The sequence below is a fragment of the Furipterus horrens genome, unplaced genomic scaffold (assembly GCF_987537825.1).
Source record: "Furipterus horrens unplaced genomic scaffold, mFurHor1.1.pri manual_scaffold_8, whole genome shotgun sequence".
NCBI lineage: Eukaryota > Metazoa > Chordata > Mammalia > Chiroptera > Furipteridae > Furipterus > Furipterus horrens.
This window is the reverse complement of record NW_028327178.1, coordinates 102,506,796-102,533,436: the sequence shown is the minus strand read 5'-3', so window position 1 is coordinate 102,533,436 and position 26,641 is coordinate 102,506,796. Positions and strand designations below refer to the sequence as shown.

At 39.2% G+C, this 26,641-nt stretch overlaps 1 protein-coding gene across 4 annotated transcripts in view; it reads right to left on the bottom strand.

Annotated features, from left to right (window-relative positions):
* The window catches only part of CSE1L (chromosome segregation 1 like), a 38,871-nt gene extending 14,366 nt beyond the window's left edge, over positions 1–24,505 (bottom strand). The window contains exons 1-14 of one of the 4 annotated variants that reach the window (XM_090286535.1): positions 24,382–24,505; positions 20,766–20,833; positions 14,850–14,945; positions 11,953–12,095; positions 9,454–9,555; positions 9,235–9,380; positions 8,790–8,880; positions 6,742–6,849; positions 5,369–5,461; positions 3,211–3,378; positions 2,970–3,099; positions 1,595–1,660; positions 1,003–1,205; positions 530–614 (exon numbers count right to left, since the gene is read on the bottom strand). In XM_090286535.1, the coding sequence (XP_090142661.1) occupies positions 530–614; positions 1,003–1,205; positions 1,595–1,660; positions 2,970–3,099; positions 3,211–3,378; positions 5,369–5,461; positions 6,742–6,849; positions 8,790–8,880; positions 9,235–9,380; positions 9,454–9,555; positions 11,953–12,095; positions 14,850–14,934 (1,420 nt within the window). In that variant the 5' untranslated portion in view covers positions 14,935–14,945; positions 20,766–20,833; positions 24,382–24,505. Of the gene's footprint in view, positions 1–529; positions 615–1,002; positions 1,206–1,594; positions 1,661–2,969; positions 3,100–3,210; positions 3,379–5,368; positions 5,462–6,741; positions 6,850–8,789; positions 8,881–9,234; positions 9,381–9,453; positions 9,556–11,952; positions 12,096–14,849; positions 14,946–18,022; positions 18,113–20,765; positions 20,834–24,381 lie in introns of those variants that run through there. The other 3 variants (XM_090286538.1, XM_090286537.1, XM_090286536.1) reach the window with 3 other exon arrangements.
* Between the last annotated feature and the right edge of the window lie 2,136 nt (positions 24,506–26,641).

Sequence of the window (26,641 nt, the reverse complement as noted above, 5' to 3'; positions counted from 1 at the left end):
TAACAAAAAGCTGAGTTATAATTCAGTCCTACTTGTTCCTATTTTCCTTTCCACATAAGGCAACATTTTCTTTATAAAAAGTTAATTTCAGCCTTGGCTGCTGTGGCTCAGTGAACTGAGCGCTGGCCTGTGAACCAAAAGGTCACCAGTTCAGTTCCCAGTCAGGGCACACACCTGGGTTGTGGGCCAGGTCCCTGGTTGGGGGGGGCACGTGAGAGGCAACTGACGGACACTTCTCTCCCACATTGATGTTTGTCTCCCTCTCATTCTCCCTCCCTTCCCCTCTCTCTAAAAGTAAGTCAAATCTAAAAAAAAAAAAATAAGTTAATTTCACTGGGGCAAATTTGGGAGGAACCATTAAAAATTTTATTCAATAAAAGAAATACCTGCAGCAAGCATACGAGCCAATGTTACTAGAGTGGTATAGAGCCCATTATGACTTTTGCCATAACATTATAAAATGACACTGCAAATAAAAATTGCAAGTACAGTGTTATAAGTTGTATAAATAATTTTTCACAAAACTCACCATTAGCTGATTTTAAATCAGGGAGAATGTGATTCACAAAGAACTCAGTCAGGTTTACAAGTTCATTTGCTTGTGTAATTCCATGCTGAAAAACAAATTTGTAACAGGGTAAAATAACATGAAATACCTGTATATACCTACAACACTGGAAATTTAGGTGACTTTAGAAAACCAGGTTAAAAACGGGGAACACTTCAAAACACAAACTGCTTAAAAAGAAAACAAGACTATTTTAATAGACAATAGAGAAGCTTCCTAAATTAACAAACACCGAATCTAGGGGAACAAGTGTGGCACCTGTCAACTTTTTGGTCTATAAGAAACTTAAGTGCTTGATACACCCACATAAAGTTATCTTTGGAGACGATATAAATTCTTATCAGAACCAACGGGTTACCTAGCAGAATAGGTTTGACTTCTGTGGTTACTAACGTTCTGTTTTGGAAATTAAAAACCACATTGAAAAGATTCACCTTCTGTGTTTGGGCTTTCGATGCCAAAGACGTCACTAGATAAATGGCTGCATCTTTGTGTTTCCAGTTGACCGACGGATTTTTTGCATATTCCTGCAGCATGGAATTAACATAACCAGAAAAGATTCCTGTCACAGGTCCCTCAAAAAACTTGCATAATCCTCGTACTAGATCACAAGCAGCCCTGCGTCTGGTATCAATATCTATAAAACCAAAGGGAAATACATCATAAGAACCAAGCACCAACAAACTGATCAAGTCTATAAGAAAAGTGCTGACAGCTATCAGCAAAATAATGAAAACATTTTTTTCATAAGAAACACATAGAGTGGAAATTAAAAAGCTCATAGCAGTACAATAAACACTAATAAGTACATAAAAAAAGAGAAGACAAATAATTAAACTGATATAAGCTCATCTAAGAGCTGCTTTTTAAGGTGTGGAAGCTAAAGAAAGTAAACAGTTCTCTCAACAAAAACTAGTTGAAATAACACACTAATTCTAACTCCCTCTCATCCCCATATTTACTAGAAAAAGAGCAATTTAAAAACTGGCTTGCTAAGATATAATAGTTAAAAACCAAAATACATACCAGATCCTTCCAAATCTCTTCTTATGTACTCCTCAGAATTATCTTCAAAGGCTTCTTCATCAGCAGCTACAAAAAGAGGTGGCATTTCAGATAACCACTCAAAAGACATGACAATCACTGTACTTCTGCAGCTGACTATGCAGAAAACTATGTAGAAATGACATGTTTTATAGCAAACTACTGTTTCCCAACACATGACTACTTCATATATTATTTATCATTTCTTAGAGCAGCAAATGCTACCCTGAAAGATTAGGTAATAGGTAATTCAAACAGCACTGACACTGGCTCACTTATTCTAATGTGACAGCATCCCCATAATTGGACTTTACCACCAACTTTCAAAAGTTGAGTGTTGGCCCACCCAGCTCAGTTGGTTAGAGCGTTGTCCCTATACGCCAAGGTTGTAGGTTCAATTCCTGGTCAGGGCACACACAAGAATCAACCTCAATGAATGCATAAGTAAGTGGAACAACAAATAGATGTTTCCTATTCTCTCTCGCTCCCCTCACCTCTTTTCTAAAATCAATCAATAAAACAAGTATTAAAAAAAAAAAAGAGGGTCGGGAACAAGTCTAGGGTGCCACCTTTTATTTCGCCAAATAAAGACATTAAAAAAACAAACAAGATTACAACTACAATCATCATTCTTTCACAAAAATCATTTCAACACCAAAAAGGATGGTATCAGAATAAAGATTTGTCTTTCAGATAGTTTTATGAAAACACAAAAGGAAATAAAACCTTACATTATATTGTCCTTTATTTCCTCATTTTGTTCCAGATAATTTGAGAACCAGTGATCTAATGATTGCTGTGATACAGAACACAATTCCTTCCACATTTACTACTTGCTCTTCCCAACTGGAAGGAGACATTCTGTATATAAACAAATACAGTCTCTTAGGACTATCTTAACCTTAAGCACAAATTAAGTGGGCTTTCAATCTATTTATAAAAGTTATCAATCACTTCTAATCTCAAGTCCATTGTTGGAAAACAGCTATTTGCCTTAGTGAAATACTAAATCAAACGAAACCAAATTATTTCTGTAAGTTGAGATCCTGGATAGTTTACTTTCTTCTCAATGTAACAAGAGTGTTAAAGTCTTATTCAGTATTTCTACGAAAAACCCACCATAGTACACAACAAAGCTCATCACAACGATATGCATTTCCTAAGTGCCTTTTAATTCCATATTTTCTGTCTTGATTTAGAAAACAGGCAATAATCAACAAAAGTTTTATTTAGCAATAAAAAAATTAGAATGTTACAAAAACCAACAAAAACCAAAACATACCCCTTAAAAAACAACAACACACACACACACAAACTTGTGATCTCCCGAAAAAGCTTTACACTTTGCTATAATTACCTCTAAATTCCATGTTAGGCACAATAACCTTTTCACAGATACTTGTCAGCGTGTTCTGGTCCTCAAACAGATTCTTATAGTGAGGTCTCTCACAAACTGAAGCCAGAAACTGAATTGCATTACTTACCAACTGAAATAAAACACAAAAATAAGCATAATTTTAAAAGCAAAACTAAACCATTTATTTTGGGGGAGGTAGGAAAGGGAATGTCTGAATTATCTGTCCTCACCATCATCTTACCAAGTCATATTTGACCTCTTGACCTGTTGTAACTAATAAATTCCAGATGGCTGTGACAAATCGAGGCAGGTAAGGCTGGAACTCTTCATCGTACTTTTGTGCATACAGTGCAGCATTATCACAAATCTGGGATTTTAAGAGCTCCAGTAAGCCGGCTTCCTCTTCATCCTCACATAAGAGAAAACAAAAAACTCAAACGTACAACTTTAATGCTACCATACATATAGACAGTAGCCAGAATGCCTGAACTAACTCTTTAAAAATTTAATTCCAAAGCCAAGTGGTGTACACTACATCTATGCCACTCAATTTAGTCTCCTAGTCTTTCAAATAAATAGAAGATGAAATACTTCTCACTTATTAGTCACTGAGAATAGCTCAAAAGTTTTCAAGTTAAGCCCTGACCGGCGTGGCACAGTTGGTTTGGTGTCATCTGGCAAAGCAAAAGTCTCGTCAGTTTAATTCCTGGTCGGGGCATATGCTTGGGTTGTGGGTTCAGTCCCAGTCGGGACACATGCCAATTGGTGGCCAATTGGTGTTTCTCTCCCTCCCTTCCCCTCTCTCTAAAAATAAATAAGAATTAAAAAAAAGTTTTCAAGTTATTTAAATAAAGCCTTTTCTTCTGGTTGCTGAATTATAAAATATTTACATATTAAACTGAACATTACATATTCTGACAGAAACCTGAATGATAAAGATCGTATCACACTTTCTTTTGCAACATGGTTAGTTGTATTGTGTCTTGCTGTTTCCCAAAGGGTTCTTATTTCAAATATATTAAGATATGCCCAATCCCCCCCTAAATATTTTGATTATCATAATGTTAAACAAAACAACAATCTAAACTGAGGGTCAGCAAACTAAATCAAAGCCTGCAGGTCTGCTGCCAATTTCTGAAGTAAAGTTTTATTGAAACACAGTCCTGCTCATTCCTTTTCCTCACCTACCAGTGACTACTCTTGCCTGTGGCTGTGTCCCACTAGAACTGCAGAGCGGAGCTGGAACAGAGGCCACACAGCCCACAAAGCCTCCAGTATCTCCTACCTGGACCTTTACAGGAGAAGTCTGCCAATCCCAATCTAAGCCATGATGGTGATTTATACAATACTCTCAACTCTTATAGCAATTCGCAAATACCCTTTGAGCTGTACTATGTGCCAAACTGCTCATCTCTCAAGGTATAAACACAGAGGAGGCTATAGGGAGATGACAAGGCAGCACATGGCTAAATGGGCACAGGGCTCCCTGGGAGAATCTATGTGACAAAACTTCCTTTAGGAGTGTGAAGCTCTGGTTTCTGAGAAAGGGCTGTTTCCCAGTGGACAGAATTATTTTATGGGAGCTGTATCTCTTTTTGTTGTTGCTTTTTATTTAACAAATCTTAGACAAACTTTGCTGTACATTCATAGTAATTACTCTCCCTCTGCACCCCACTCCCAAAAACTGACTTGAATCACCAATTCTAATTTTTCTTTTATTTGGTGACATATTCTCAGTATTTTACTTTTTATGTTTCCCCCACCTTCAGAAAAGGTATATCATTAACACAGTAATAAAAAAAGCAAATGAGTAACAGAATAAGTGCTATACACTATATACCAAAAGCATATTACAAAAACCAGATCAGAAACTTCACACTTTATAAACTTTCATCATGTCCACTATTACCTACACTGTAGACGACTTTTTAAAAAGAGACTATTATTGGAGAGGCTTAAGTTTCCTTAATATCTTCAATGATAAATAATTTTCTATTGCATAAATGTTTACACGGTTAATACTCTAAGGCCTTACTTTCAATGTAATAAAATAGCCTAATCTATATACTGTGACCTATACCAGAGGGACACCAAAAGTAATTGATTCTGTATACGAGAAATAACCAAATAGGAAACATCCCACAAAATCAAATATTATTTGCATCCTAGGAATTTTAGCTATTAACAGTGCAAAAGTAAATTAATTTTTAAGGAACCAGAATGCTAAATGATCTCCAATAACTATATTTCATTTTCTGAAGTCTAAATAACTCTCCTCCAAGATTCTGAGGGCACCCAAATAACTTAATTAAAAAAACTGATATAATTAATATTTAACATTATATCTCAAATAATTCTAACAGAAGTCTACTTGGGAGACAATTTAAAACAATACTTACATCAGTTTGTAGAAGCTTATTATCTAATGTCAAGAGGGTATGAAAATTGTTCATCCAAGTTTCCATATTATCTTCAAAAAATTCAGGGAGATCCTAAAGAGTGCATGTCGACATGAGACTTTTAAAATAAGTAAGTATGCTATTTACGCAAGTCTTCCACACACGCAACAAACATTTTCCACGTGCCCACACACTAAGTACACACCATTTCTTTATTTTGACTGGGTCTGGCAGCTGAATAAACCATTGTAACCTCTGTCTCTGTTTATACACTTTCAACCAGAGATGATGCCATCTAGGTTTCCTGTCCCAATTTAAAGCTACTTATTCCTTTAAGGTCAGCTAAGACTATATGAAACCTTCCCTTACAAAACTTGGTGCTTACCAATACATTCCTTTTCCTTTCTGAAATATTGCATTTAGTGTTAAGATGACCGTCAACTACTCTCATACAATCAGTGGTTTCTCATGGGGAAGTACTGACTTCTTAATGAGGTTGATAAGCTCCCCCAAGGATAAGATTATGCCTTTGGTGTCCCTGACTACACCTCACTCCACCTGACTTCTAGGAAGCAGAATTCAAAAGAAAGTATGAGGAATAACAGTGACACCCTTTAATTAAGAGTTTCTCAAACTGCTATCCAGCTGACCACTGGTGTGGGTATGCCATTGTGGGCTGTTCATCCTTTTGTGGAATGCTCTCCCTACCACTCTAAGTTAAGGGTTAAGCCCAGGTACTTGGCTCTGGCTATGAGCAATGAAAAGGCCAGATCCTTCCTCTTGCTGTTCAGTATAGTAATCTGTACCAGCAAGATCTCCTTCTGGTTCCTGGAGCCCTGAATCTTAAGATTCAAGAACAGAAAGAATGAGTGACTGGATGTAACAGGGTGTTCAGGCAATTTCTGTGATAAAATTGTGGCTGTGTTCCCTCTGCAAGGACACTAATTCTTCAGCCTTCTGTCTCCCAGTTATGCTTCCAATCAAAGCCTTTTTGTATAAGCTAGCCATAGACTTCTAATCAAACATGGCTCCCCCAGTGTTAAATCCACTTAAAAGAACATGAGGAATGTCTGAGAATATGATCTCTCAGCATCTTCAGTGAAAGAGTAGAGAATGATTCTCCAAAACAGTGACAAGGAAGTGGGGTTTCCCTTTCTGAAGAATGCTACTTTTCCCCATGAACTGCCTCTAGCATCTCTAAAAACTACTATAAAGTAGAATACTATTTGATTAGACAAAGAATAGGAGTTAGAAATAAACTAATTTCTTTCAGAAAAATCAATGTTGGCAAAGAAATGTTTATCAAATGAAAACCTGTATATTTGACAACAAAGAATAAGAATCAAAAGCAAGGGAAAAAAAACAAAGCTTACCTGAAAGTTTAAACTATAGAACAGTTTTGAGATCAGGATCAGGGAAGAAAAAAGGATCCTCAGGGCAGAGGCATCATTCGCATGGGTATTACAGAGTTCAATGGTGGCCTTGGAAAGGAATTTAGGAACATAGTTTTAGTGTATTGTAAACAGTCACGAGGCAGCCTGCACTAGGCTGAGGCGACCTATATCTCTTCTCTAAAATGACTTATAGTAAGTAGAGGCTTTGAAAAATATTTTCAAGTACATACATATATATTCTTAATCCTCACCCAAGATATGTTTATTGATTTTAGAGGAGGGGTGGTGGAAGGGGAGAGAAAGTGAAACATCAGTTGGTTGCCTCCTGTACGTGTCCCAGCCGGGGATCAAACCCACAACCTTTTGGTGAATGGGATAATTGTCCAACCAAGTCACCAGCCAAGGCTTCAACTATATATTTTGAAATTGCCTGTCATGGCACTACTAAAAACTCCAATGTTATCATAGTATTTTGGACTAGATCCTTCCACTCTTCTATGTGCATATATATAAATGTACTACACAAAACTGTCTTTATTTGCTCTCATTAGATAATTCCCCTGCCGCTTGGCATTTAGGTTGTTTCCAATTGTTTATTTTTCTAACTGTAATAAATAGGCTTATATGGAAAACTTTGTGCACACCTCTAATTTTCATAGGTTGATATTCTAGAAGTGTATTACCAAAGCAGAAGAGAAGGCTATGAGCAGATTTCGGAAGCCAAATGGAACTAAATATAACCTAAACTCTACTGCTCACAATAAGCATTATTTTGAACAAGTTATTTTACTGAGACCAGATCTCCTCAACTGTAATATGAGAATAACGCCCACCTCATAAAGAGAATATGCAAATTAAACGAGAAAAAATATATAAAAGGTTCAAGTGCTTGCACATAACTACTATGGTAAGGGCTTTCAACAAAATGTCACTTCCTATATGCTGGAGCTAGGAAAAAGGATATTAAGGTTTTCTTAATGAAATGTTAAACTCCAAAAACCTAGTACCATTTATAATCCAATGGGCAGGCCACCAGAATGTTCATGCACTCTGGCTAAGACTTTTAGCATCATTAAAAAGAGATAAAAAATCTTTGCCAATTCAACAGGTGGAAAAAATGGATCACATTTTGTCCAGTGTGTTTTTTAAAATAAAAATGTACCATCAGTAAAACATCCTAACCATGAGAAATCTCGTGCATACGCTACATGTTAGGAAGTTGTGATTATAACACAACTCTCCCTTTCAAAATTAGGAAACGAGCACCTTTTCTAGAGTCAGAAGAGGTTTGATGCCTGTGTGATACTGAACCCTCCCTTTCCTCACCTGGAAAAACAAATGGTTAATGCCTCTTTTAGTCTCACAGGGTTTGCACGAAGATGAAGCCGTTTAGGAAAGTCGCCTGTTCACTACAGGAATGATGCACAAAATATTAAACTATATAAACAGCCCAACCAAAATGTGGATCTATTCTTTCAGAGACAGATATGCAAATACTTGAGTGAAATAACACGATGCTGGGAATTTGCTGTTAAATATTCCTTCACAACAAAGGGGAGAGCCCTGGCTGGTGTGGCTCAGTGGATTGAGCGCTGGCCTGTGACCCTAAAGGTTGCTGTTTCAATTTCCAGTCAAGAGCACATTCCTGGGTTATAGGCCAGGTACCTAGCTGGGGGCGCACAAAGAGGCAGCCGATGGATGTATCTCTCTCACACTGATGTTTCTCTTCTTCTCTTTCTCCCTCCCTTCCTCTCTCTCTAAAAGTAAAGAAAGAAAATCTTTTTAAAAAAGTGAAGAGAGAACAAATTTTTAAAAAACCAAAATGTTTACCTGGTGTAATAGATACATAATTCATTATATATCAACTGCTCTATTTCTGTGTAGGTTAGAAATTTTTCAAAAGAAATACTGCTTTAATACCTAGAAAACAAGCTTTCAAAGCATTCTCTTAAACAAAATTTATATAAATATTTAAGCAATTTTAGATATTAGGTAATTTAAAATAACATCAAAATATTATTCCATACCTTAAATAGATTAGTCAAAGGCAAAGCAAAGGCATCCAAAACAAGTTTAATTTCAGTCCATAACTCATTTGACTTAAATTCATGGCGGTATCTAGAAAATTAAGGTAAAATAAGGAATTTACAAGTTTTTGTTTTCTGACTTTAGTTCTTCAAGGATAAATTAAAGAAAAAACTATGGTTAGGCAGCTTTCTGAAATTCAAAGGAAATTCTTTGGAAAGGAATCAAGCAGCTTAAGGAGACTGGGTGTCTCACAGGTGAGACAGGACAATATGAAATAAACATCCTGCTGAAGAAGAAACACACAGTAATGACTCGACAGGCTTACGCTCCTATTCCAGGATTATCGTGTTCAAAGGAGTGACAACAGCCATAGAAATATAACTTTACACAACCAAAAACATTTGAAAAGAAGTATTTTGAAAATATGAATTTATACATCAATACCTTTTAAAAAGAGAATGTGCCGTACGAAGGACTCCATTAATAACATGAAAATCGCCACTCTGAAAGCGGTTCACCATTTCTGTCAACAAGTCAGGCCATTTCTGAGGGAAATCTTCTCTACCAATAATACTAATGGCATCACTTAACTGAGGGGAGAAAATATTAATTAGATAAAAGCTCTACAAACAAGTCTACCTAAAAAGCAGGGCTTTACATTACCTGCTTCTGAATTTGCTCTGGGCTGCTAAGCATCAAATGAACTATGTTGGCTTTAATGGCTATTCGGTCGGCTTCACAAATTTTGTTTGGTTCATCTTCAACCTAAATGTAAAACATCCGTGAGCAAGTAACATAAAACCCACGTCCATGACCTGATAGGTTTGGATAAAATAGAAACATTTCTTAATTCCCGGTTTTCTAAGAAACAGAGAGAAAGGTAGGGCTTTCCCTCTACGTGAGTGGGTTACATTCCTTTAATAACCTCATGAGCATTAACCCTTTGAACAAAAATTGTACATTCCATCCCAAATGCAATACTTTACAAATTAATTAATAAGGTTCTGACTCTCTGATGCCAATTAACTTTTATATGTAAATTAATCAGAACATGTGGCTAAAATCTTTGTATATGCTACTTAGCCCATATTCATCTTCAAAAGCTTCGATTTTTTTTTTCATAAAATTTTTACTTGAAAAAAATGTTTTACAAAACGCCACCCCCCGAAAAGCTTCAATTTTGACTGTCACTTTAAGTCAAGTCTTTTCAGTGAAAACCTCTTGACTATTCGAGTTTGAATGCATCCAGGACTACATCATCCAAAAGAGTTCTGGAAGTCTCACTAGTTTTACAAATCGATACAGAGGTAGAGGAAGGGGTTTTTAAACATTTTAAAAATTCATTGAGTCATTTTTTTCACATGTGGTTATTGAAGATATAAGCTTGAAACAATATTTATTTGTAAACTTTTATGCAATGAGGAAAAGAGACTCTAAATAAATATTTAAGATTTTAAAGCTGACTTTTTTTGTCAACCACAATACTTTCTAAATAAATATCATTACTGCTGTCACTATAAAACCATTCTCATTTTTTCCCCTTTACCCTAGGCCACAGTTTCCTCAACCTTGGAATTACTGACTTTTGGGGGCAGATAAATCTTTGTTGTAGGGATCTTTCTTGTATGTTGTAGGATGGTTACCAACATCCCTACCTACTAGATGCCTAATACCCACTCCCCTCATCCTAAACTGTGACAACCAAAATTTCATCAAATATCTCCTGGTGGGCAAAATCACCCCCAATTGAAAACCACTGTCCTAAGCTAAGGTGTGGAAAATACCAGTTTCTTAATTTATAATTTTATACGAGTCATTAAACTTATAGAATAAGATTCATCTCAAAATAATTATATAATTCCATATCCCAGAAGACACAGAGCACAATCCCGTATCAAAAACTTCAAAATAAGTTATTTTTGCAGTCTACAAATGTTCATATATAGTGCAGTTTTCAGCTTTATATAATTTCCCCCAGTCTACAATAGAAATTGCTTCAATCATTCATTTAGACTGTGTCTTCCCACACGTATCTTTAGTAGATAATGAGCCAGAATTAAATTTCAACCATAATAGAGATTAAAACCAAGTTTTACAACCCTCTAGCAACCTGGGGTTATAAGGCTGAAGTAATTCATACGAATTCAAATGAGACACAAGAACTTTGGTAGTGTCCTGTTTAACTTTTGTCAGTTCTTTCAGATTTTCTACATAGATGATCATGCCATCTGTGAACAAAGACAGTTTTATGTCCTCCTTTGCAACTGATATACCTTTTATTTCCTTTTCTTATTGCATTAGCAAAGACTTCCAATAGTGTTGGAAAAAAGCGGTGAGAAGAGACATCCTTATTCTGTTACCTAAATCTTAGTGGGAAAGCTTCAAGTTTCTCACCATTAAGTATGATGTTAGGTGTAGGATTTTTTTTAGGTAGTCCTTATCAAGAAAGTTCTCCCTCTATTCCTACTTTACGGAGTTTTTATCATGAATGGATGCTGGATTTTGTCAAAATTTTTTCCTGCATCTACTGATACGATCATGTGACTTTTTTCATTTTTTAGTCTACTGAGATGATGAATTACATTAATTACATTTTTATTTATTGAATTTATTGAGGTGGCACTAACTGGTTAATAAAATTATATAGGTTTCAGATGTACAATTCTATATCATCCATATACTGTATTGTGTGTTCACTACCCCAAGGCAAGACATTAATTTTTGTTTTTTAAAATTTTTATTTATTTTTAGAGACAGGGGAAAGGGGGGCGGAGGGAGAGGGAGACAAACATCCATGTGAGAGAAACACCAATCCGCTGTCTCTCCTATGAGCCCCAAATGGGGACCGAACTCGCAACCCAGGCCTGTGCCCTGACCAGGGACCTCTCGCTTCACAGAATGACGTCCAACCAACTAAGCCACACTGGTCACGGCAAGACATTAATTTCTGAACGCTGAATAAGCCTTGTATACCTGGGATAAACCCTATTTGGTCATGGTGTACATTTTTATTCTTTTGGATTTGATTTGCTAATATTTTGTTGAGGAAGGTCCTATTTAATTTTATCTTTAATCTGTGCCTGAATCTTTTGTCAAGAGTACTGCAAATATAAGTCTTATAAACATACAAGGTATTAAACTATGCATTCACAAAATACTTACAATTCTCCAGTTTCTTTTAATATAGTTCTTGAACGTTACTGAGGCACATACTTTGATAACGTTATCTTGGGACTTCTCCAGTAATGTTAAAAGCAACAGTGGGTAATTCTGACTTCCTTCTACAGATTCAAGAAACTTCTCAGCTATGAAAGAATGTCCATGTTAGATTTGTTATTATAACCAAACCTGTCCACGTTATGCATACGGGAACTATGTGTAACTAACTGAAGCACCAAAAAACAGAAAAGATAAAGGTGTATTTTACTTAGGAAACTTAATTTTCTTATCTACTAAATGGAATATATATGATGTTATATGAAATTTACATAAGCCCTCAGTTTTCAAATTACTTACCTCACCTGATTCTCACAAACCTATAAAGTGGCCTGAAGGAGAATATGTTCCTCAGAGAGATTAACTGACTTTACGGCAAAAGTCATACACCCTGTCTTGTTTCAGAACAATTAGTACTATCAGTAATGGTATAATATTTCTTTTACAGTACCACTGTGAATAAGATTAAATGAGCTAATTCATGTTAATATATATTAACTATATGGGTCTGGTGCTTTTCCCACATATATAATCGCATTAAACTGTCATTACCACTCAAGAGAAGTAGGTGACAGTATCCTTATTTTAAAGACAAGGCCACCGAGGTTAAGTAACTTGTCAAAGATCACATAGCTAGAATTATTTCATCACTGAAAAGTTTTAGTCTAGTCCTTATTTGACAATACAGGACTTCAGTTTTCTTCTTGAAATAAACATTTCTAATACCAGCAATCAATGTGTACAAATATTTTAACTCACATATTTATGCTTTACTGATCACACAGTGAAAGTTTATAGCACTTCTAATTTTGCCTATCTTAAGCCTCATCCATTCCAAGAATCCAATACTTATTGCAAAGGTCTGCTGTTAACATCTATTATTTCTTACAATAATATGATTTAACACCTTTCTTCTTGCTCAATTGAGTCCCAAGAGTTTAACTTCTATCCTCAAACTTTCCCTGCTTTGTGTCTCCCATGTCTTTCTTGAAAAATCAGAAATAAACTGAAACATGTTTTTAAGTAGCAGCCATGGTTTTGTATGAGTCTAACAGGCTTTTATTATTTCCTGAGTGGTCAGCATTGTGTACAGGACAACACACTGTATCCATGATTTGGGAGAAAGCCCATATAGAAAGCCCATATAAACTGTAATTAATATCCCGGAAGCAATCTTCTTGAGTTTAAGTCTATGCCTTTCTGTGTTCACTTCCCTCCACTTGCTCACAGAATATTCATAATGACATGTTTCTACATACTGAGTCTCAAAATGTCTTCCAGTTCATCTATAAGTCACATCTCAATAACCCACAGAGCACAGTGTTATCTGTAAGCTACACTACCCAATGCCACCTCCGGATCATTTTATAAGGATGTTGAGTCAGTCTACTACCGATCCCTGAGAAATATTATGTTCATAACTCTTCTCCAAAACACCAGTTTATTCCTACACTCTGTCCTGGATTCATAATACAATAGCACCTTCACCTCAAAAGACACAATTATTAAAAATCATTTTTTAAAAGACTTTATTTATTTATTTTTAGAGTGAGGGGAAGGGAAGGAGAAAGAGAGGGAGAGAAATATCAACATGTGGTTGCCTCTTGCACACCCCCAACAGGGGACCTGGCTCACAACCCAGGCATGTGCCCTGACTGGGAATTGAAGCTGCGACCCTTTGGTTAGCAGGCCAGTGATCAATCCACGAAGCCACATGAGCAAAGGCCATTTTTAATAGATAATGTTGGCAGAGGCTTTCTGGGAAAGTCTAAGATTAGAGCCATTAATTTTCCTTTATCCAAAAACACATTACTTCTTCCACTAATGGGAAGATTACAAATTTCCCCTCTTGGAAACCACAAAGGCTTTTCTAGAACAGCATGAATGCATGAACATGTTTACAATTCTATTTATAACACAGAACACCAATATGACACCCACATAAGCATTCATTTGTGTCTTTATGGGGCACTTCCAAAATCCTCTTTGTGAGCATGCCCATTAGTAAATTCTGAAGAAGCAGATTAAGAGTGTTTCTGGTTCATACAGCTTACATCAAGGATTATCAACTGACTACTCAGTTTGATTTGCATGTTTCAAAATTGTTTGAAGTTACTAGTTGTTATCATTTAAAATAAGGACACCTATACTTCATATAAAAAGCCTTATTTTTCAAGTAAAGCTGGAAATATTCTTGCAAAATTGGTCTGAATCCCCCAAAGTTAGCCAGTTCCAAATAATATTTGTCCCTTAACCAAGGCATATCGTCACAGAATATTCCCAGTCCTCACTTGGCCTGCCTTCCTCATTTACCTTCACATCTGATTCCTGTGGGCACCTGAGTTTGCAATTCTAACTTGAACTAATTTTCTATTGGAAACTAGTCATACAATATTCAGGAGGAAGAGAGAAAAAGAGGAACCCTAGGTCTTAAAATATATTAATTAATTCAAACCCAGCATAAAAATTGAGACAGTGTCTGACTGCCCGGTTTCATTTACTTAATCACTTTTTTAGGCACTTAACTTGCATCTCTATGCTCTTAGTTATTATCTCTCTAAAGCTGGCAGGTGAGGGGAATGTCAGAAAGATGAAGGGACAAAGCATTCTAAACATACTAACACTTTTTATTCCAGAAAAGGCCAAAAGCAAGCTATTTTATTCAAAAAACAAAACCAAAAATATCCCACCACACACTTTCCGGCTAGAGAATGAAAAATAAACTATGTCTGAGAATCCAAGCGTAATTTTTTTAACATTTACAAACAGCAGATTGCTCAAAGGTTTCCCTCACCTGTTCTTTAAGAATAAATCAACTTCAAAACAATATTTATTCTCTTTACCTGGACGTCTGATAGCGGGGTCAGGATCAAGAGTTTTCTTTAAATATTCTGTTAGCGTCTGCAAATTTGCATCGCTGAGCTCCATTGCAATAAAACCTAAAACAAGAAATGAGGTTTGGGTAATTGGTCACATGGGGATGCAGTAATTTGCATTTAAAATCCTTTTATATTATCAGTCTACTCCTCTCTGAAAGTCATCCATTTGTTAAATTTGGGCATGGGTTATAAGCCCGACTCTTAGCTAAGATGGGCGTGTTTTTCTGAACTACGGTGAGATAATTTTGAGATAAAGGGGAAGTAAAAAAAACATGATTTCAAAAAGATAGGCACAGAAGAACCAAGTTCAAGAATTCATCAGTCATCAAAATTTTAATGCTATGAAACAGAGCAAAGGGTTAGAGACTCACTAGAAATTTTGTTAAAGCCTGCCACAGAAATTAAAAATTTAAGCAGTAAGGATCCCACAGAGTTCTGAGATTAAGGAAAAACGGGATAAATTCCTTGTGTACAACATTCCATCACAAGTATTGACTCCAAACTACTGTTGAGAATCTGAACTGAGATAATTTTGGGGTTAAGAAGATGACAACTGTGATTGAGATTAAAAAGTAACTTCCTACTCCAAAAGCAAAGGCAACAAAGCAAAATATACAAATGGGACTACATCAAACTAAAAAGTTTCTGCACAACAAAGGAATCCCTCAACAAAATGAAAAGGCAGTCTACCAAATGGAAGTATTTGCCAATCATGTCTCTGATAAGGTAGTGGTCCCAATCTTTTTGGCAACAGGGACCAGTTTCATGGAAAAGACAATTTTTCCATGGACCTGGAGGGTCAGGGGGAGGGGACAGGAGGTAGAGTTCTTCAGGTGCTGCAAGTGAGGCTTTGCTAGCTTGCCGGCCGCTCACCTCCTGCTGTGCAGCCAGTTCCTAACAGGGCCACAAACTGGTATTGGTCTGTGGCCCAGGGGTTGGAGACTTCCGTGATAAGGGGTTACTACTATCCAAAAATATATAAAGAATGCATACAACTCGGGGGAGGAGGGGCAATCCAGTTTAAAAATGGGCAGAGGATCTGAATATGACATATGCCAAAGACGACATACAGATGGCCAACAGGTACACAAAGAGGTATTTAATTAACATCACTGATCATCAGGGAAATGCAAATCAAAACCATGAGCCAAAGGGTTGCTGGTTCAAATCTCAGTCAAGACACATGCCTGGGTTGCGGGCCAGGTCCCTACTTGGGGGTGCGCAAGAGGCAACCACACACTGATGTTTCTCTCCCTCTTTCTCCTTCCCTTCCCCTCTCTCTAAAAATAAATAAAATCTTTAAAAAAATACAAGAAATACCAAATGCTGGTGAGGGTGTATAGAAAAGGGAACCCTTGTGTACTGTTGGTGGGAATGTTAATTGGGGCAGCCACTACAGAAAACAGTATGAAGATTCCACAAAAAAATTAAAAATAGGACAAAAAAATTGAAAATAGGACTAGCACAAGATCCAGCAATTCTACTTCAAGGTATTTATCCAAGGATAAATAACTCGAAAAGATATCTGCACCCCCGATGTGAGCTGCAGCATTATTAAAAATATCTAAGACATGGAAGTAACCTAAACATCAATTGACAGATAAATGGAACCCCCCCCCCAACCAAGTGGCATATATACACAATGGAATATTATTCAGACACACACACGGCAATTCTGCCACCTGACAACATGGATGGACCTTGAGGGCACTATGCTAAGTGAAATACTGGTAAGTGAAATATTGCCTTGGTCAAAAAGTCTGTTATTTTTTCCATACAGTGCCTCTAGTAGTGCTTGGTAGTCTTTTAAAAACTTATCAAAATTGGCGAATTTCTGTGCAGCCATTTTAATATTAAAGATAGAATATATACATTTTCAGTGTATTATGCTTTATTATTTCAAGAAAGGCAAAAACAGAACTGAAAAGCAAAAAAACCTTCTGTAGTGTATAGAGAAGGTGCTGTAACTGCTGAAATGTGTAAAAAGTGGTCTGTGAAGTTTCTTGGTACTATTGATATTTTTGCCAAATAATTCTTTGCTGTGGGTCTGTCTTATGCAGTGAAGATATTTAGCAGCACCCCTGGCCTCCACCGACTAGAAGCTAATAGTGAGAGACAGCCAACACACTCAAAATACCCAAATCAATAAAGTTATTGATGAAATGAAAAATGTCTTTTATTTTACAGAAAAATTGACTTTTTGTCTAGCCCAATACATTAAAGAGAAATAAAATTATGATCTCATTTATCTGTGGGGTTTTTAAATAACAAAAACCTTAACTCATAGACTGAGAACATAGCAGGGGGAAAGATGGGTTAAAGGGGATCAAAAGGTAAACTTCCAGTTATAAAGTCACAGGGATGTAATGTACAGCATGGTGACAAGAGTTAATAATAGTGTAATATATATTTGAAAGTGCTAAGAGAGAAAATCTTAAAAGTTCTGATAAGAAAGCTGTTATTACGTGTGATGATGGATGCTAACTACTGTGGTAACCATTTGCATATATACATAGATCATTATGTACACCTGAGACTAATGTCAATTATATCTTAATAAAAAGCAACTTTCTTATTAAAATATACAAATCTTAACTATAAAGCACAGAATGTGCCATTACTGACCAAATAAATAAATAAATAAATAAATAAATAAATAAATAAAATTAAATGTGAAGCGAGAACTTTTTGGGGTGAAAGAAGTGTTTTAAAATTGGACTGTGGTAACGAATATACAACCGTGCAACACTCACCAAACAGTATACTTAAAATGGATGAATTCATGTAAGTTATAGCTCAATAAAGCTATTTTTAAAAACCCCACTTCTGCTTAGATCCCCATAGGCAGCTTTTAGGGACAAAGCCACACAGCTCCTAGGAAACTTGGAGAAATGTAACCTTTTGGGGGCAGCCGTCACCAAATAATTCTGGGGCCTCTATGACAAAGAAAAATACATAATAATTTTTGTACAATGTATTAAAGCTAAGTGGAAAAGAGGTCAAGTATACCACAATCCAAACTGTTAAATATTTTTTTTACATATACCAAATGAGGCCTGGTCAGGTGGCTCAGTTAGTTGGAGCATTGTCCCGTACATCAAAAGGCTGCAGATTCAATCCCTGGTCAGGGCACATACCTGGGCTGTGGGTTCGATGCCCAGTCGGGAAGCGTTCAGGAGGAAACCGATCAATGTTTCTCTTTCACATCGATGTTTTTCTCTCTCTCCCCCCACCTTCCTCTTTTTCTAAAATCAATAAACATATCCTCGGGTGAGGATTTTAAAACATTTTTTACATATACCAAAATGTACTGAAAAAACTAAAAATTCACCCCAAAATATAAAGGGTGTTAATAATGTCTACATGATGGATACAGGGATTTTTATTCTCGTCATATTCTTCTAACAGCCTACAACTAACTATATATATTACATTTAAGGTACTAGCAGAAAGTTATCAAATTCAGAGACTCAAAGGAGCTTACAGACTAGTTAGAAGACAAGATCCAATTGAAATACCAACTATGGACCTATAAGCTCTTTCCTTTCAGGCAGCTAAACTTGGCCTGAACTGCCCAAGGCTATTAATTTAGTCTTTATCTCACCTAGTACGTAAATTTCTTTCACAAAAGAAATAATGTGTTTGATTGCAGGGTGCAACCCTAAGCTGCACAGCGGATGTTGTATAATCCGTAGTAAAAATTCTGAAGCACATGTTCCCTGGAGTAGAAGCACCAGAAGAACCAAATAGCAAAGTAACTGCTAGGAGGGTATTCAGTGGTGCAAGACTTCTCAGAGGCTGAGTATTGAGCTGAACTTGAAAAACAGATTTGGTTAGGCAAAGTTCAACAAGGGCCCATCTCATGCAGGAAATGGTGTGAGCAAAGTAACAGACACAGAAAGAGTTCAGAGCTCCTTTGGGGAAGAGTGAACTTGGGAGGCTGAGATCAGTTCATATGGGTTCCTCAAGACTTAGCTTAAGAGTATCATCATTTAATGTACAATAGGAAGCCAGTGAAATTTTCTTTTAAGAAATGGGTCAAAACTTAAGAGTGGAATATAGGACCTTTGGATTGGTAATGATTTGCAGAATGAAGATGAGGAAGAGAACAAGAGAAGATCTGTTTGGACACTTTTTAAAAATGGGGCGAAGGTCACATGTATGGACCAGGCACAGTGCTAGATGTTTTATATGCTTCTTACTTCCCATAATAACCATTTCACACACAAGGAAGAAAACTTGGAGAGGTTTACTAACTTACCCAAGTCATACATAGTTAATAAAGACCAGATTCAAATCAGTCTGACTATGGGTCTGCCCTCTTTCTACTACTTAAGGTTAATCTCTCAGGTAGAAATAATGACAGAGGGCTGAACAAGAGTGGGTAGCATTGATAACAGCCATAAAAAAGGATAATGTGCAAAGGAGCAGGTAGATGGGCATTAGGGAGAAGAAGTCAAAGATGACCCTTGAGATTCTGAGTAAGACTGACTCAACAACAAAAAAGCCATAACCCTTCGTCTCACACTTAAAAAAAAGAAAAAGCTAAGCTCTGGCTGCTGTGGCTCAGTGGACTGAGTGTCGGCCTGCGAGCCAAGTGTCGCTGGTTTGATTCCCAGTCAGGGCACATGACTAGGCTGCATGTCAGGACCCCAGCTGGGGGCGCGAGTGAGAGGCAGCCACACAGTGATGTTTCTCTCCCTCTCTTTCTCCTTTCCCCTCTCTCTAAAAATAAATAAACAAAAAAATAAAAAAGAAAGAAAAAGCTAGAAATGGGCTATAAGCTATTGCTGTGCTTGTGCAGAGTACTACTTCAAAACCAAAGCCACACCTTCTAAGAACAATCTATCTGAAACTATCTGTATTCTCCTTGGCACCACCCTTCCCTTAATTAGAAAAATTTTTATCACAAGGGAACTCAATATTCTGATTGCTTTAACAGATATCCCCACCTACCTATCCACTTCCTTTGACCCAAGACAAACCACTCCATGAGCATGAATATCACATCCCACTCAAACATACACACAATTAAGAGGCTACCCTTTCTGGTTTTTATGTCCAAAGTTTGGGAAACACTATACATTATACTCTCCCATTTTTAGAGATTTACTTGAAAGGTTTTAGGAACACCAACACTAAGTTATCAGTTTAACACTGTTTAATCTAGAGTTCTCCCCATTACTTGGCCGCTTTATTATGGAACATGTTTTGAAAAGCAGTGATTTAATCAATTCATTTCCCATTCTTTTTTCCTGTATTGAAAATCTGACTCTGAAATCTTGAAAGTTTGATGCTTCCAAGCAAAATCATTTACATCAATGCATAAGAGAGAGAGAAAAAAACACTTGGTTTTTCTTTGCCATATGAAAATTTACTTTTTGGGATTTATGCAAGGCAGCATGTTAGAAACTGTGTGTGTGTTTGGAGAATTACAGAGGTTAATTATCTATTTTGTTGAGTTTTTAAATACACTCAATAAATCAGCATTATGCTCCTACAGCACTGTACATATCTCAACCAAAAGCTCTCAGATCCCTCATAATTATTTGTAAGAAGAATCCAAATTCTTTCACCACGGCAGAGTCCCATGCAACCTGGTACCTGTCAATCTTATTTCCTACCTTCTCCTTGTCTTGCCTCACACTACATTCCAGCCTTTTACAAAAGCCTTCTTTCTGTTCCTTGAAGTGGCCAAGACAGTTCTCCTGGCCTGTGATACCGTTTTTCCTTCTAATTTGATATGGAGGATCATTCAGCTGTCAGCCATCAACTCTTCAAAGGGGCCTTCCACACCTATTACCTACCTCATCCCTGTTATACTATTAATAGCATTACTGTAGTCCTCATCTGAAATATCTTTGACTTGTTACCACTTACCTGTAAACTCCTTACGGCAGGGACTTTGTATGTCTTCGTCTCTATATGCTCAGGACCTTCAACACTACCTGGCACAAAAACATTCAGTAAGCATTTGTTGCATGAACTAATGGATGAGTCAGTTTGTCAAGTCAGCCAGCGAGAACAGAAATTCCCAGTCTGAACTGAAGACTGCTCTTTGAGGATCAGCTATTAGCTGTCCCAACAGAATGAAGGAACTCAGTTACATCTGTCAGATAAACAAATGACTGACTTGCCTGCCATAATTAATTTCTGTTCATTCACAGTAACTTTGAGAAAGAAGTGAATCTGAAATGTCCTGCACTACTGTTCATATGTATCAGTGCTTATACTTTTGTCTCAGGGCTTTGCATGGCTCACCGCTCACTTCATTCAGGTCTCTTAAAATGTCAGCTCTCTTCAGAGATGCCTTCCTGGACCGGCCTTTCAAAAAGAGCACCCACTCCAGTTGCTCTCCATTCCCTTACTCTTATTTTTCCAATACATTTTGTCAGGCATATAAATTTGCTTTGTTTCCTGTGCTTCTCCCACCACTAGACTGGAATATCCAAGAGTAGGGACTTTGTGTTTTCTTTGCTGCAATCTTTCTAGAGCTTTACAACAACAATGGGCACCTACTATACATATTGGTTGTACTATTTTCAAAAGCTACATACCCTTGACTAATTTTTCCATCAAAAGCACTATCATTCTTCACCTTTATTGTATAAACTGTGACAAACAGGAAGAGATGGAGACAACTAAGACCACAATGATAGAATAACCCTAAAATGACAAAGTTGAGGAGCTAGAATAAAACTATTTTAAAGTGTTTAAAAAGCAGGTGGGGAACAAAAAGTGTGTGTGTATGGTGGGATGGTGTTATATAAATATGCATGCTACAATCCCTGAAAGTTAAAATACTACACAGATCGTAGAATTTTAATGTTAGATGAGGGACTATTTGTCAACAAACCCTTTTTATATCTCCCTAGTGATAATGTCTATAAAACCAAATTGTAAGCTTAGCCCTGATTTGGGAAAGTTTAACAAATCAGGTAATTCTAGAGAATACTCCACAGGGATTCCCAATATATCAGCAAGATCAAGGTCTAACTAAGTTATCCTATTTGGCCCAGGGTGAAGAACTTTGACACTTTAAAATATTAGCAATATATAAATGTAAAAAGCGTTATTGGTTTTAAAATACTCAAACTAAAAATGGAAAATTCATTGTTTTGTCTTTAAATAAGCGGAGATACTTTCTCCACAGTTATCTTTGGAACTACACACACACACACACACACACACACACACACACACACCATGTACCATAATAAATCAATGACAGAATCTAAATAAATGGCTGGACCTAAGTCTAGCCTCTTCCCACGGGCCCTCAGTTATAGAAGATTTCTGGAATAAAAGCTTTGCTTTCCGCAGCCATTTCAGACATCTGTGACATGAGCTAATCCAAGATACGTGTCTTTTCCTTATTTTCTCCACATTACATAACCATTCCTGAGGCCTTACAACTGGGGAAAGAGATCCAATGTGTGAAGACTATCTGGCGCACAGCGCACATACACCATGAGCATACCCCCCCCCCCCCCGGCTTTCTAATCACAGGAAGACACCTCTTTACGTTGCCTGCAAAGCCTGACGTGATTTGGCCCCTGGTACCTCTCCCTTCTTCAAACACTACCTTAGCAAGCTGGACTTTCCTCAAATACTCCATTATTCCAAGCTTGTGCCGTCCCTGAGCTCTTGTACAATACTCTATTCCCTCTGCTGGGAATACTCTGTTCCCTCCCTTTCTATGACTGGTCTCAGCTCAAATGCCACCTCCTCAGAGAAGCCTTCTTCATCGGTCACACCACCCCGTCCCTTGTCACTGTCCGAAATTATCTAACTCACTTATCTGTAATCTTGTTTCTCTCCCCCACTAGCACACAAGCCACCCAAGGGAAGGAACCTTGTCCATTTGTTTCTTCACTGCATTCCAGAGATTAACTGGCTGCTCAGTCAAGTTATTCAACGAAAAATACATAAATAAGGGAACAAATTAATTCCAAAACCAGAGCAGTGCTCTCAAAGCCATTGAACTCTGCATAGAAAATGGTTTCCCTCGGTCTCAGACCCCAACGGGCAAATCAGAAGTAACCGTAAGGGGAGAGCAAATCCCCGCACACCGATGGAAGACCGTGGAAGACAGAGAGCCTGACGCGGGTACAGGAGAGGCTCCATCAAGAATCCCAGGAATGACGCAAAATACGGGAACACAAAAAAAGGGGCCCGAAAGGAGGAGAAGAGGAGCACTGGTGAGAGCCAGCAGTAAAAGAACCCCCTCCGCGCCGCCAAGGCACACGACGACTCGGGCACCTGCCACGCGGCAAGCACTGGCCACCTGGACACAGCAGTAAACACGGCACGCGGCAGCGAGGCCCCCGCTCCTGACGTGCACACCTTGGCGGCTGAGAAAGACAATAAGCAGGTAGACTCTTCAGTGATCACAACGGTATGAAGCACATAAAACGAGGGTGACGTGAGGAAGAGCTGACGGGGAGAGGCTGGTCAAAGAAGGCCGCAGGGGAGGAAGGCCCGAGGGGCAGGGCGCCAGCCTCGCAAAGGCCTCACGTCGGTAAATCCCGGAACGTCAGGCACAGGCAGAAACGCCTCAGGGCGGGCAGGTCTGCCGGTGCGGCGTCTGGGGCTCAACAGGAGCGGGGCTGGGGGCCGGCAAATGGTCACCTGAGGCGGGACTTGCTAAGCCGCGTAACTCCGTGGGTCCTCGCAGCCGCTCTACCAGGCAGGCTGTGTTTTCAACTCCGTTTTGCAGATAAGGAAACGGAGGCTGGGACAGACGACGTGAAAAGCCCCGAGTTACTCTCCCGGGGAGAGGCTACCGCTGGAGCGAACCCAGGCGTTCCCCAGCCGAGGCCCACGCTCCGAGCCACCAACCCACACAGCGTTTCCCTCACGGAGGGCGCCCCGTATTACTGGGCAGGTGCCTGGGCTAGAATTTAATCCGCACAAACGACTCAGCAGAGTGAGATCGCGATGCCCGTATTACAGCAGGGGAGGCTGAAGCACAGGGAGGTTACGCTTCCCCGCCTCCTCAAGAAAGGGAGCCCAGGGAGGGAGCCGTCAGCTGGCGGCCGGCATCCTCCGCCCTGCAGCCGACAGGCCTCGACGCCGCACTCCGCTCACGTTGCGGAGGGCCGGGAGACCAAAGAGCGGACGCGCGGCCGTGACCAATGAGAGGCGGCCTTCCCGAATGACCGGGGGCGGCGCGGCCAATCAGAGCGGCGCTGGAGGGGAAGGGGCGGGCGATGGGGCACGTTAGGCCGCGCCGCGGCTACCCCCGCCACCCACAGGCCCGAGGGCTGCCGGGCCCGAGCCTGACATCTGAGGTACCGCGAGGTGAGGCAAGGCCGGTGGACGAAGGCAAAGACCTCGCTCGACGCCTCCGCCCGCCACACAGGCCCACATTCCGCTCTCACCCAAAGGCGCGGTCCTTGCTCCCCAGCGCTCGGAAACGCAGGGAGCGCCTCACCCCTCTCCCAGCGGGGCTCTCAGAGGCCACCCTGCCAAACCGTGGACTCCCCGGCCTCACCTTGTGGGAATACGGGAACGGAGAAGAAAATCTCAGACGCGGACTGCAGCCGCCACTACCCACTCCCGCCGCCACTCCACCTCACATTCAAACCCCGGCAAAATGGCGCGGTGGCGAGGCTGCGGCCCCGGCGCATGCGTGAACGGGGCAGAGACAGGGGCGGGGCCAAGAGCTCTTGGGCCCCACCCAAGTTTTCGAATGACCAATCCCTGGCTTGCATGACCCCACTCTGTGTTTGCGCTGATGTCACGAGCCACAATACCCTTATGTTCAGACAGTTGTAACGGGCATCACAATCACCGTTTTCCTGAAACAAACAGATTCAGTGAGTGGCTGCTGGATTGTGACCTATTTTGATGTCAGGGCTTGATATCAGGCGCGTAGTAAGTCTTATATAACATTTGAACGCACTGCTCAAAGTCCTGTCCGTAGCGTCTCAGACAGAAGAGAACTTCCTACCTCTCGTGGAGCTTATGTTTTGGAGAAACGGAATAAACAAGATCATTTCAGCTCTTGATAAGTATTATGAGAAAATTAAAACCAGGACGATATGGCAGGCAGTGACTTGGAAGGTCAATGGGATAGAGAAGACCTCTGAACAGGTGAAAATTGACTTGAATTTCAACAAGGCGACAGCTGCGTGCATGTCAGCCTGAAGAGCATTTCAGGAGACCATGTCAGTAGCAAAGGCTCTGAGTCAGGAAAGAGCGAGGCTAGGGCTTAATAAAGTGGAGCATGTCAGGAGGAGATATTAGCCCAGACCAGGCCAGATGATGTCGGTCTCATAAGCCATGCATGAAACAGACTTATACTAAAAAAAAAAATACATGGTTTATCAGTTTGGACTATGTCTTAAGTACATGACCACCAAATTTATATATATATATCCTTTGATTTTTTTATTGAACTTATTTGGGTTCCATTGGTTTATAAGATTATGTAAGTTTCAGGTACACAATTCTACATCATCTGTATATTGTATGTTTACCACCCCAAGCTATCTCCTTCCATAACCATTTATCCCCCCTTTACCCTCTTCTATCTCCCCCGACACCCCTTCTGTCTGGCAGTTAACATACTGTTGTCTGTGTCCATGAGTCTTTTTCTTTGCCTGATCCCTTCACCCCTCTCATCCAGCCCCCCTTCAACCCCCTCCCTTCTGACAGCTGTCAGTCTGTTCTCTGTATCCATGAATCTTGTCTCCTTTGTTAGTTTATTTCATTCATTAGATTCCACATATAAGTGAAATCATACAGTAATTTTTTTATTGATTGATTTTAGAGAGAGAAACATCAATTTGTTGTTCCATTTATTTATGCATTCATCGGTTGCTTCTTGTATGTGCCCTGACCAGGCCATATAACCTTAGCGTTTTGGAAGGATGCTCTAACTAAATGAGCTACTTGGCCAGCACTGCCAAATTTATATTTTAAGAGGCCTGCCAGTTGCTGCTTGGAGAAAGGACTGTATGGGAGGTGGGGCAGTGAAGAACTTGAAGCAGGGAGACCACTGAGAAGGCTTTAGAAGGCATCCAGGAAGATGTGATAGTCTGGACTAGGGTGTGTAGCATGAATGTGGAGAGAAGTAGGCAGCTTTAGGATATATTTTAGAGGTAGAGCCCTTAGGATCTTATGATACACTAAACGTGGGAAAGAGAGGAGCCAGCGGTGAGTTACGGAAATCCCTGCCCTTAGTCTTGGCCTCCTCCTCCTCCTCCTTCAACAGGCCCAGCTGTCTGTCCACTAGGAGCACATCCCGTGGAATTGCTAGCTTGCTACTCCTGGGACTGAAAGTCACACTATTTGGTCATGATTCGAGGAAACAAAGATAAAAACGCACAATTATATAGACTCTGAGAACTGCTGAGTTCTCAGCACATAATGAATGACTGTCCAAACCTCTTCACTAAAAGGTGACCAAGCTCCAACATGGCTTCTAGAAGCAGAAAGCCATTTCCCTGGGACAAGTGAAGCACAGGGAGCTCAATGCTGCTAGGAAAACTTACTGTTTTTCTAGCCAATACTTGAAGATAGACTCCAACCTCCCTTTCTTAAAGCATTTGCCAAAAAAGGCTTACGATTATAAACTTGTCCTCTATCCCTTCTACAATTCAGAAGTGACCTTCTTAAGGACCTGAAAGCCATTCCTTTGACATCTAATCAGGAAGCTGGATCCTCTGGAAGCCTGACTTTAGTAAATGCCAGCTAGCAGATGCAGCTGGCCTAATCACTTCTATACTCACCAGCCCTTTGTAACTTTC